Source organism: Hesperophylax consimilis, unplaced genomic scaffold, assembly GCF_061612785.1.
Source record: "Hesperophylax consimilis isolate HC1 unplaced genomic scaffold, BYU_Hcon_1.0 scaffold_35, whole genome shotgun sequence".
In the NCBI taxonomy this organism is placed as follows: domain Eukaryota; kingdom Metazoa; phylum Arthropoda; class Insecta; order Trichoptera; family Limnephilidae; genus Hesperophylax; species Hesperophylax consimilis.
Window position 1 is genome coordinate 636,135 of NW_028301265.1, and position 11,859 is coordinate 647,993.

Genomic DNA, 11,859 nt, shown 5'->3' on the forward strand with positions numbered 1-11,859 from the left:
ACTACATAAAAAATGCACATTGCATGATTTTACGATTGCTATTTTCTCTTCCCTTACGATTGAAAATACATGGAGTTAAATATAAATATTCTCAGTGTTCAATTTTAAGACTTGATTTTTTTTAACAAAGTGACCTTTATCTAAAAATAAACCTATATCTTAAAAGGTCTACTTTGTTTATTAAATACGATATAATCAATGGACAAGGGAAGAAGATGTGACAAAATCCATTAGGCAATACCTACGAGTAAGAGTACGAAAAGCTAATCTTTATTACGTTTCGTCATTCCTACAAATTATAATTCCACAAGATTGATTAGCGAAATATCTAAGTAGATGCACGTCATCTAGAATACAACCCTAAGCTGTTCGTGAGATGTATTCCTCTACATTGTTATAATCCGTGTAATGACTTTGATTAGAATATAGCTGAGTTCACAAGATAATTTGTTAGAGCTTGCCGAAATGCTAAAGTTCCACGACTAACTGAGAGCATCGTAAGTTGTCTAACAAGATTTGCTCTCGGGAAAATAACAACTTCGTTTGGGATGCTGCCTCTATAATGGTTAGAAGACTATCTTATTATCAAAGTCAACCCATTCAAGTTATTACATAGTTCAAAAGAGAAAATTGTTTGAAACCTACTAGGTCTATTTTCTTAGAATTCTATTTTCGCATGAGATTATTTGTATTTTCTCCTTGCCATTTTTGTAAATGGGGATTTTCGCCAAAGTTTGAACATTGCGTTTTTGTCATTCCCTTGATTGGATTTATCATAGTTACGTATTATACGTATTATAAAATAGTAATCTACGTTCATAAAAATAAAAATAAAATGAAAACAGCCGAACACAAACATCAAACCAGAAGGGATGAAATGACCTTTCCGTACCAACAAGCAACAGAGCGGCTAATCAAAAACTATTCTCATATCTCGGTCCTGAAATATATAATAAAATCTCTTCACAGCTGAAACTGTGTGAATTGTCATCTTTTAGTCGAAAAATAATAAAATTGTTATTAGATCTAGGCAGGACTGATTCCGAAATATTACTAAAACATGCAATCTTACATACCTACTTATTTTCTCTTAAATTTTTTACCCTTTTTTTATTTTTCTTATATTCGCCATTAGTGTATTACCTACTCAATTTGCTTGTCATATTATTCAACAAGATAGTGTTATTATTATGTAATTGTGTTACTATTATGTATTTTGTAATGTTACTGTTATGTAATTGTAATTGTGTATATGTATGATTATTTGAAACCTGTTAATATGTCTGTAAAACGGGAAACCTTCCTGTTTGGACAGTCAAATGCTTGTGATGAAAGGCTTTAAATCACAGTGAGAGAAAAACAGATAAACCATAGCTGCAAGAAAATATGCAAATTATTTATGAAAACGGACATGCTAACGACATCTGGCGGAGAAAGAATTGATCCAGCTTGCTTGCGGTAGGCTCCTGTAATAGTTGAAATTATATCGAGGTTCTAAGACGAAAGCAGAGAGGTCGTAAAATCGTCTAGGACTAGACAGGGCTTCCCCTTTTCTAGGCCTAAAAATAAACAATGAAGGTTGTCAACCAATAGATCTAAACAAAGAGCTATAAAAATTTTGAGTAACCAATCAGTGAACGAAGGGGGGTGTGTCTACGAAAGACAAAGGATTGAACCTTGGACCCGACATTAAAAAAGATAATTAATTGCATTTCCGTTCCCACAAAAATTAGAGGTGAACGCACTATGGCATAAACACTGACGTTCAAGGCGACAAACTCTAGGAAATGTTTACAATAACCGAGACATTTAGGTGATGGCGAACCGTTGAAATCGAGTGCTTTGAAGATTTTACAAATTGAAAAACACACGCACGAAAATGCAATGGAAAATTTATAAACGTGATAGTATAAAAAAGGGACGGGAAAAGCAAAGGAAAGTTACTGGCGGAATTTCAACTGTAGTGCAATTATTTATGATAGCAGGAGGGTGTCATGTTCGATAAAAATCGTACTAAAGAGAGGAGTGAGTGTTGGAAACAATGGAAATTAATCGTTATCAATTTAAGATGAAACGGACATATTGGTAAATCAATTTTGAATGAAAAATCTCGCAAAAAAATACACTTTTAGAAAAGTGCGGCGATCGAATGGAAGGATAGTACAGGGATTTTGGACTGCTACGAAGGTTCTAGGAAAATGAAAATTGAGTATTAGAAGAAGACAGTAAAATTAAACATATATCGATAGATTAGATTCAGGAAAAGTAGACATTTTCATGATTATTAGGTTAGATATATATTAGAGTTACCCAATATTACGGAGGGATCGAAACAAGACAAAAGGTTGGCGGTCTCATGTATATTTTGAAGGGTAAACAATCGAAATCCGAACATGATTTTTATTTACGTTAAGGTAATAAACGATTGGAAAAGCGATTAACTTTAACGTTGGTCTTATGAAGTATTTAGATTAGTCAAAAGAGATAAAAATTAATAGGTTTGAAATTAAACTAAATTTACGAGTCTGGTACAAAAATTTTAAACGTAAACAGGTGTCCAGACATATAATTTATGTGAAATCTTGTAAGTGAGGGATGGAGGATGGGGCGGAGATTGGATCAGGCAATAAAAGTGACAGATATCCCAGAGTCTAATTAGGTATATCTCCCATAGAAGTGTGGAAAATTATATATTAATTAATAATAGATGAAGTATGAAATTTTCCTGGAGACCACACACATCGGGAAAAGTGGAGAAAAGATGAAAGAAAGGGTAAAGAACGGAGATAAAGAATAATCCAAGTGGAGAAAAGTGATACAATTCAAATTTATCCGTGAAATAAATAAATACGACTTGGAAAATAACTAGTTAAAGAGTTATGAGAAATGACATAAGAATAAAGAAGAAAATTGTGCAAGAAAACGTCGCGGATAAAAGAAAATCCAAAAGATAAGGAAAAATTCAAATCTGCGGCATTAAGAGAGAAAGTACTGGTGAAAATGGAAAAGCTCATATAGGTGACAATAAAATTGAGTAGAATTTAGATAAATCGAAATTCTAAACTGCATAGTAGGGATTTCAACATGGATTTAGGTATTTTTCACACGAGATGCGTAAAATTGAGATGTATATATATATTATTGAGGACGGACCTATCGCAAATTGAGAAAAAAAAGGAACACAAAATCATGAGAATTTAACTACATTTTGTATGAACACAGGACAAAGGAAGCTTGGGCGATTAACACAGACTTACCCGATTCGGACCCTATCGACTTAGATTTGTGAGATAAAAACTAACTACCGCCCAGAGCCGGAAAGCAGAACATCTTATGGGAGCACATTCGATATTGATGGAAGGGGTGTTTGGATTTACGAGTTGATAGGAGATAGAATTAAGCATCAAGAGACATTCAGATACGTCTTTTGGAACCTGAGAGGGGTATAAAAGATGGAACTCATCAGTCAGGAGGGCAGTCGCGCCGAGGGTTTGAAAAGTTGTTACATGGCAGTACTACGTCTATTGGTAAAATTCTAGTGAAATAATCTAAGTGTTAAATTCTGAACAAGTACCTGGACTTAGAAAGTTTTGTAAAAAGTCTTAAATTCAGTTCTTAAATTCTGAAAACCCCACCAGTGAAGTTTTGTTAAATCAGTTTAATTTGGTTAAACAGTGAAAATAAATATAATTTAAACTCAGTGCTTAAAAGTGTTAAGTGAAGTGCAAAAAGTGAATTGTGAATTAATTAAAAATTTAAAAATAATTATTTCATTCAAAGTGAAAACATTCAAATTAAATTTAAGAGTTTGTTATCGTTAATCTAAAGTGAACGTGATCGCGTATTGATATTTAAAAATAGATTATAATTTAACGTCAATTTGGTTAAAAAATAATAATAATAGTAATAAATACTTCATCTTAGGTTAAAAGAAACACAAAAACAAAAAAAAGGGATTCGATAATAATAAACGTTTAAACCTTTGTTCTAAAATTAATAGTAAGAGGAAAACAATTTAATTTATTAAGAAGTTAATTAAAAGTTTGCACAATTCGGAATAAATTTTCTTATCAATTTATATAAAAAGAAATTTAGAATTAATAAATTGTTCAATTAAAATCCATCGTGCGTATAGCGACAGTGTTAAAAGTGTTTGTCGTTTTAACCGGAATTTTAATCATCAGTCTATCATTTCGAAAAAGAATTTGAAACAGCTATCATTCAAAAGCCTAAACTAGAAAGGTGTTATTAAATCAACGGGTTTTCTGGATTAGGATTTCGTTCGGAAGAAAAATTAAATATCAGCTAATTTATACGATTCAAGCGAGAATAAAATATTAAATAGGAATAAATAGTCGAAAGGATTTATTTTGAAATTAGTTGAAAAATACAATTAATTAGGTAGGATTTCTTCATCAAGGTTGTTGTGTACTACCCGACCGGAAATACCTTGACGTGGGTGAGTTTTCCTTTTATAAATAATTTTCAGGTCCCAGGAGACACAGAAGGGCTGTGAAGTGGAAGTATATCAATTGAATATTAAATTAAAACAACAAAACAAAGAATTACACATTAATATATGTATATTGTATATTTGTATATATATTTATAAATATAAAATAAAATATTGTATATAAAGAATATATATATGAGTAATGTAATTATATATATGTATTTTATTTATTAATCGAAACATCGAAATGGTAGCGATTTTTAATACCTACCCGAGGACATATCTATATTATTGAAAAAGAAAATATGTATTTATTAATATTCAAGACCATGTAGAATCATATACCTTATATTTATTTATTAATATATGTAATCTTATTTAACGTATTTTGACAATCGAGATATGTGTACATATATATATATTTATATTTATTCTTCATTTAACCTAGTAAATTTACTAAATTCGGAAAATGAAATAAATAGTTTAACTTCAATAAAGGAATTAAAAATATTTAAATTAACTATGCACAATAAACGGTATCATAACTGAATCAGTAAAGAGGCACAAATGACTTCTAAGGAATTTTAAAATAAACAAATCTCACATTTAGGTTAGTGTGTCAGGAGATGTTTATATTATTTGTTTACAAAACAAAGGATCACTGGAGAATTGGGTCAACCGCATAGTTTGAAAACGACCTTGGCCATAATTAGTTAGTCACAAAGGATTTTATTAATTACCCGAAACAGCTGGAAGATGCGTGTTCTCAAATACTTATCAATCACAAACGACAATTGAAAAATCACGGGTTAGCCAGATTTACATCAAAAAATTACATAAAACATTTAAATACCATTGATTAGATAATTGCACAGTTTTTATTGGTTACCTGAAACAGCTGGAAGCTGCGTGCTTACAAATACTTATCAATCACAAACGACAATTGAAAAATCACGGGTTAGCCAGATTTACATCAAAAAATTACATAAAACATTTAAATACCATTAATTAGTTAGTCACAAAGGATTTTATTAGTTACCTGAAACAGCTGGAAGCTGCGTGCTTACAAATACTTATCAATCACAAACGACAATTGAAAAATCACGGGTTAGCCAGATTTATATCGAAATATTACATGAAACATTTAAATATCATTGAATAGATAGTCGCATAGATTTTTATTAGTTATCTGAACCAGCTGGAAGCTGCGTGCGCTCAAATACCTATCAATCACAAACGACAATTGAAAAATCACGGGTTAGGAAGATTTATATCGAATAATTATACGAAACATTTGAATATTATTGATTGGGTGCTCATACAAAACCCCATCAGTTGCCTGAGATATTTGAGGGTCGAGTACTCTCTAATGTGGCAATCAACTACTTGAAACAATTGGAAAATCACGGGATAGGATGAACAAAAATTAATGTTGAACCCTGGAGGTAAAATTTAAAACAAATACAGTTCATCAATAGGAGGCAGTGGTCGCTCCTATAACAAGACCATTAACCAAATCCAATAGAGATGGCGATTCTCTTAAATAAAAACGTCAAAACCAAACAAACAAAAGCTTGGAGTTCGATAGCTCTCCAAAACAAACTATCAAATATGACCTTATTCTACTAGTATTTATTAGTATAACCTTATCCTTACGTATATATTCGGTTACCAGACCTAGAGCTTCGCAGAGTTCTTGGCGCGAGATCCGAGCTCGGGATGCGAGGTAGATAGCCTCGTATTGCGAGTTATAAACCTTTCCCAAACTGTATGTATACATATATTTATTCGTATGTACTGTTTACTGGAGAATGCGGACCTGCATACAGCTTGCATTTAGGTCGGTAGACCACTCTCGCATTCTCTCTTAAACGTGGAATGAGGATTCACGACCCGTAAGTCCACACCAACCGTGAGTATATGATTGTATATAGGACGAAACCGGTTCGCCCTAAGTAAATTGTAGTCCAAGGAGGGGTCGGAATTTGGGGGTATCGAGACCCGAGGGGAAACTTGAAGGCTGCACATGATGACGTGGAAGGCTTTTTGGGACGAGATAACTTAGGTATCAATCAAAGAGCCGTGTCAAAGGATTGTGCAAATTTCTTGTTGACTCACGATCATCTCGTTTACTTGCAGGAGGATTTGGAGCCAAATTATGCCAGCAAATGGGCTATTCCGAGTTCGTCAAATATGCAATTAACTAATTACATTAACCTACTAAATCAATCTTTACATGTACCTTATAGCAGCAGAATCATAAAGGAGTGGTACCACACAGACACAAAAGTTCACCAAAATCAAATTTACTAACAATTAACCATTTGAGTTATATTAAATTACCTGTCCAAATAAACATGTATAATATCTTTTATCAGCGTTTAACTACGATTTTGTTAGGGTGCAGGGAATCAGAATAATTACAATAGGAAAGTTAGCTCATTCAGAAAATTCATTTAAGTCTAGGTTTGCAATAGAAAGACTAATTCAACTTTGAACTCAACACCTCGATCAGAACCAAGGGGGTTACCACAAAAATGAAAGTAATTAAAATCCTATATCATAAATCAAAAAAATTACACAACGTTTGATGGAATTTAATTACAATATAAATACGGGTATATTTGCGTTCAAGATCGTAAATAACGTATTAATTAGTTAAGTACATATGTCTATAAAGATATATAGTACAAGAGAGCTTTAAGTAGCTTTCTGTAGATATCAAAGAAGAGGGTCCAATTTTCATGGAGGCTTATGTGTTGTAGGGGAGGAATTTTCCATCCCTGCGAACACATATGCAAAGCCTTAGAAAAAAAAAAATTTAAACATCGATCATAGCCAAGAGAGAAGAAAATTCTATATTGTTTTAAACAAAAAAAAAAAAAAAAAAGAAATATTTAAAATTACTCTCACACCCAAAAAGGTGAAACATTACAACTGACAGCCGTGTCCAGGAGGTTCAGGTTTTATAAGTCTTTGAGAGAAAAAAAAAAAACAAAGTTATTGGTCAACCTATTGCAAAAACGGAGAAAATAATAATAATAAATAGGACGAAATTAATTAAAGAGTTAACAAAAAGAAAAAAAATTTTATCAGAAAAGTGCGACATTACATAAATATACAGTGAAATTTAAAAATAAATAGATTAACGTAAACAAACAATAAATCCAAAAAGAAAGTGTTAACGAATAAATCTTATAATGCAAAAAGTGTCCTTATAAATAAAAATGTGTTAATTCAAATGACCGTGAACTTTAGAGTCAATAAAAATACCTTTCATACGATAGTATAAACAATATGAAAGAAGTAGGTTAATGATGTCATTCACTCGAGAGGAATGCGTTCCGTAAACAAAAACATTGTTTATGTTTTGGGTTCATCGAACAAATCGGAATGTTGATATAAAGCAAGTTTAATAAACAGACAAACCCAAAAAACATCGAACTTATTGGGACATCAAAGAACATCTAAAAATTGATAAGATAAACATCGAGATTTTAAAAAGTCGGAAACATCGTTGAATAATACGTATCACTCCGAGGAACAAAAAATTAAATAACAAACGTCGAGATTAAATAAACAATGACACAAAACGAGATAGCTGGAACAAATATAACATAAACATTGCATTTGGATATCGTGAAGTATTAACGTAAACAATTATTGTTTATCTTATATCCGACCAGCGGCGGGCCGTGGTACTTAACAAATTATTCACAAAGTCAGGAAAAGAAATTATTATTTCATCGCTAGACATTCGACAGAATTATGAGGAGGATAGAAAGGTTTAGAGAAATTAAATTGATTAATGTTTTACAACACCCAATGTACCTTACTAGATATCATTGGTTTTGCAAAAATAATGATTACGGAAAATATAAAATTGATTAATATCAATTGATTAACAAAAAAAAATATATATATATTTTTTTGATTAACATCAATATCATTATAAAACAAAAGAAAAACAATTATTTTGATATGTTGGGGTGTAATCTATTATGATCATGTTGTAACATAATAAATAGCGGAAATATTACACCCATATCATGTGATAGATAGATCTATAATAACAATAATATCAAAATAGAAAAGTGTAATTGTATTACATCATAGTTAATCATTAGGACCACGTGTTAGATTCAAATGGTCGCGCTACGTGCCGCCAATGTAGATACTTGTTGTCAGGATCACAAATCTCGATAATCGGCAGAGACATTAATGAGGGTGAAACATTTGATGTTTTGTTTTGTGAGGTAAGATTAATCTTACATAATATAATTTACCATCTAAACGGGTAAGTTGAAATAACGTAAGATTTACTCATGATAATTTTGTTGACATTCGGATCAGGTTGTTGACTATTAAAACATATTTTAAGACACAGAGAACCCAGTCAATGGATTCGATAAAGAATTCAAGTATAGGCCAAACAAATAAACGTTGTTTTGAAAAGACAAAGTGTTATTTGAGAATTCGAGTTTCAATTTCAAAGAAAAAAAATAAACAATTCGGAGTTGGCTCGAGATTTTAATGTCGTTGACGAATGCTTATGATGGGATATATATATGTGTATATATATACCTATTTCGAGGAAACATCGTGATAGGTATATGAAAAAAAAATCATGTTAGGTATTTCAAAATCATAAATGAACTTGAAAATTTACAGGAACAATCAGGTGATGAAATACAAGAAAAATCTAGAAAAAAAAAAAAAAAAAAAAAGAAAAACGAGAAAATTTGAAAAAAGATATAAAGAATAAGAAAGGCAACATATATATAAATAATTAAGAAAATTAAAATAGGAATATTAAGGTTGTCGCTTAGTAAGGAAAAAAAAATAGATACATAAGCCGGTAACACTCGGAAGAGCTAAGAAAATGGTGGGAAAACGTGGAATGGGGAGGCAAACAGAAGCTTTAGTGACGGCAATCGAGGAAAATGCTACAGCTGGGACGTCAGCAGTGAACATCGGAGATATTACTACAATAATTCAAGCAGCTTTAGCACCGCTTGTTGATAAAATGCAGGAACTTGAGAAACAATTAGGAAGACCAACAACAGTGGCGGTGACAGGAGAGGATAGTGCGCCGAAAAACGTTCTCCAAGTAGTGGAAATGCTACCGCAGCAAGAACGACCTTCATTTTCCGGTGGAAATCAAAACCCCATAAGTTTCTTAGAAGATATAAAAGAATACACTAGAAAAGTGAAACGTACAGATCCATTAATTGTCGTGCGGGAGAATTTGAAAGGGGAAGCAAAAACGTGGGCCAAGTTATACAACAAGCGATGGGAAACAATGTTGGATTTCGAAAGAGATTTTTTAGCTACCTATTGGGGAGACATAAAGAAGAATGAGGTTCGCCGTCGTCTTGCAGAAGGTGTATATGATGCCAAGAGAGATATATCCATGCTCACTCATTTCGCGAATTATTGGGATTTAGCGAAAGCATTAAAAATCACAGAGGCACCGTTAAGCGTAGTTGACGAAATTATGAGACATTACCCTAAAGAAGTTCAATCGCTATGGTTTTCAGGGCAGTCAGGAGATGAGATTGTCGCTGCTGAGTTTCTTCGAAAACTAGATACAATGGTTTGCACACCGGAAGAACGGAATACAAAGAAAAGGAGTGGGGAGGAGTTCGCCAAGAAGGACAAATACCGTGACCGTTACCACGCTATAAAGAAGAGAATTCACGCAATAGAGAGTGTGGAAGGAGGCGCTAGCTGCAGCAAGTGTGCCGAAACTTCGACATCTTCAAAGGGAGGTTCTACAATAACTACAAGCGGCAAGGAGCTAGTCATCGCAAACAATTCGGGAAACGGCCGAGGGTTGATTCATTAGCCCTCATGAATACGACTCACACAGGAAGAGGGACGCCGGCACCAAAACACAACACTGCATTGAAGATTATGATGAAATGGGGGTGGAATCCAATGAAAGGACTGGGAAGAAATGAACAAGGGATGACTGTTCCAATAAAAGCAGAAAGGAATGTGAGAAGACGAAAGGATGGAGCGGAAGAAACGAGAACGGAAGCGGAAATAGATGTGGAAGTATGTGTCAATTCTTTACAACAAATAACGGATGAATGGAATCAATTGAAAGTGAATGAAGAGAAAACAAGCAGGGAAATTAGTGGGTTCAACAACATTTTCGAAGACAGAGATTATGAGGAAGTAGAAAAGGGTAGCACTTTACCGTTATTACCGGAAGCCAAAGCACAGATAGATAACACGGAAGTTCACTGTTTAATAGATACCGGAAGTCAAATCACGTGCGTTTCTCAAGAGTTTTATGAAAATTATTTAAATGATCAAACAATTTATCCTATTATGCCTGTAACGACTATACAGATTAAAGTAGCGATAGGACACAAAAGTCAGAGAATATCTAGGTTGGTTCTAGTACCGTTGCGATTTGGAGATGTTATAATAAATACGCCGTGTTTAATAATACCAAAGTTAATTAGGCCAATTATATTGGGTATCAACTGGTTAGACGAATATACAGCTGAATTTAAATGTGGAGAGAACAGAAAGTTAAAAATAAAAACAGGAAATGGGAAGAAGGAAATAGAGTTAGTAAATTCATCCGTAATTCACAGGAAACCTAAACAGGAGGTTAGAAATCAAAATTTCACAAGTGGAAAAATAATTAGTATTGAATTAAACCCTGAAATAAATAATACGGCGTGCCTCGAGCGTAGAATAACGACCTTTGTGTCTGAGTTAAATTTAGATTCAAAAGGAAAAGAAGGGTTAGAAAAGATTTTAATTAAACATAAGAATGTATTTATAGACAAACCGGGTCTAACTACTTTGTACACTCACGAAATAAGAATGACGGACGAGACGCCTTTCGTTAAGCGATCCTACCCAGTACCATTTGCTTACAGAGATAAGATTGATGAAAAAATTAGAGAATTGGAGTCATTAGGAATCATCAGTAGAGAGGCCACGCAGTTTTCTAGTCCTCTAACATTTACCTTGAAAAAAGATGGGACGGTTAGGATACTCTTAGATGCTAGATTCTTAAACACCAGAATGCAGGCGGAAGTAGAAAAACCACCATTAACTTCAGAAATTATACAGCGTTTTCATGGTGTAAAATTCATAACCACAATAGATCTAAATTCAGCTTACTTTCAAATACCTATCAGTCCAGAAAGTCGCAAGTATACTGGGTTTGTATACAATGGAAAATCTTACGTATACAAGGTATTACCGCAGGGGTTAAAAACATCAGTAGGGAGTTTTTCAAGAGGAATGGACAAAATTCTAGGACCAGGGGTGAGGGAATTCTGCGCTAATTACTTAGATGATTTAATAATATATACGTGTGGTAGTCAAGAAGATCATTTTGAACATGTAAACGCAGTGCTTGAGAGGTTAAAGGAAGC

The 11,859-nt window shown here is 33.0% G+C and overlaps 1 protein-coding gene across 1 annotated transcript; it reads left to right on the forward strand.

The window, feature by feature from the left end:
* The first annotated feature begins 3,152 nt into the window (after positions 1-3,152).
* Positions 3,153-11,616, forward strand: LOC149409136 (uncharacterized). The gene is made up of 2 exons (XM_089650112.1): positions 3,153-3,527; positions 9,125-11,616. Exon 2 carries the CDS (start codon positions 9,336-9,338, stop codon positions 10,299-10,301), a length of 966 nt encoding a protein of 321 aa, XP_089506238.1. The 5' UTR covers positions 3,153-3,527; positions 9,125-9,335; the 3' UTR covers positions 10,302-11,616.
* The last annotated feature ends 243 nt before the right edge of the window (positions 11,617-11,859 follow it).

Coding starts and splice junctions, on each gene's coding strand:
- LOC149409136 (XM_089650112.1), top strand. CDS start 9,336: ATGGTGGGAAAACGTGGAATGGGGAGGCAAACAGAAGCTTTAGTGACG.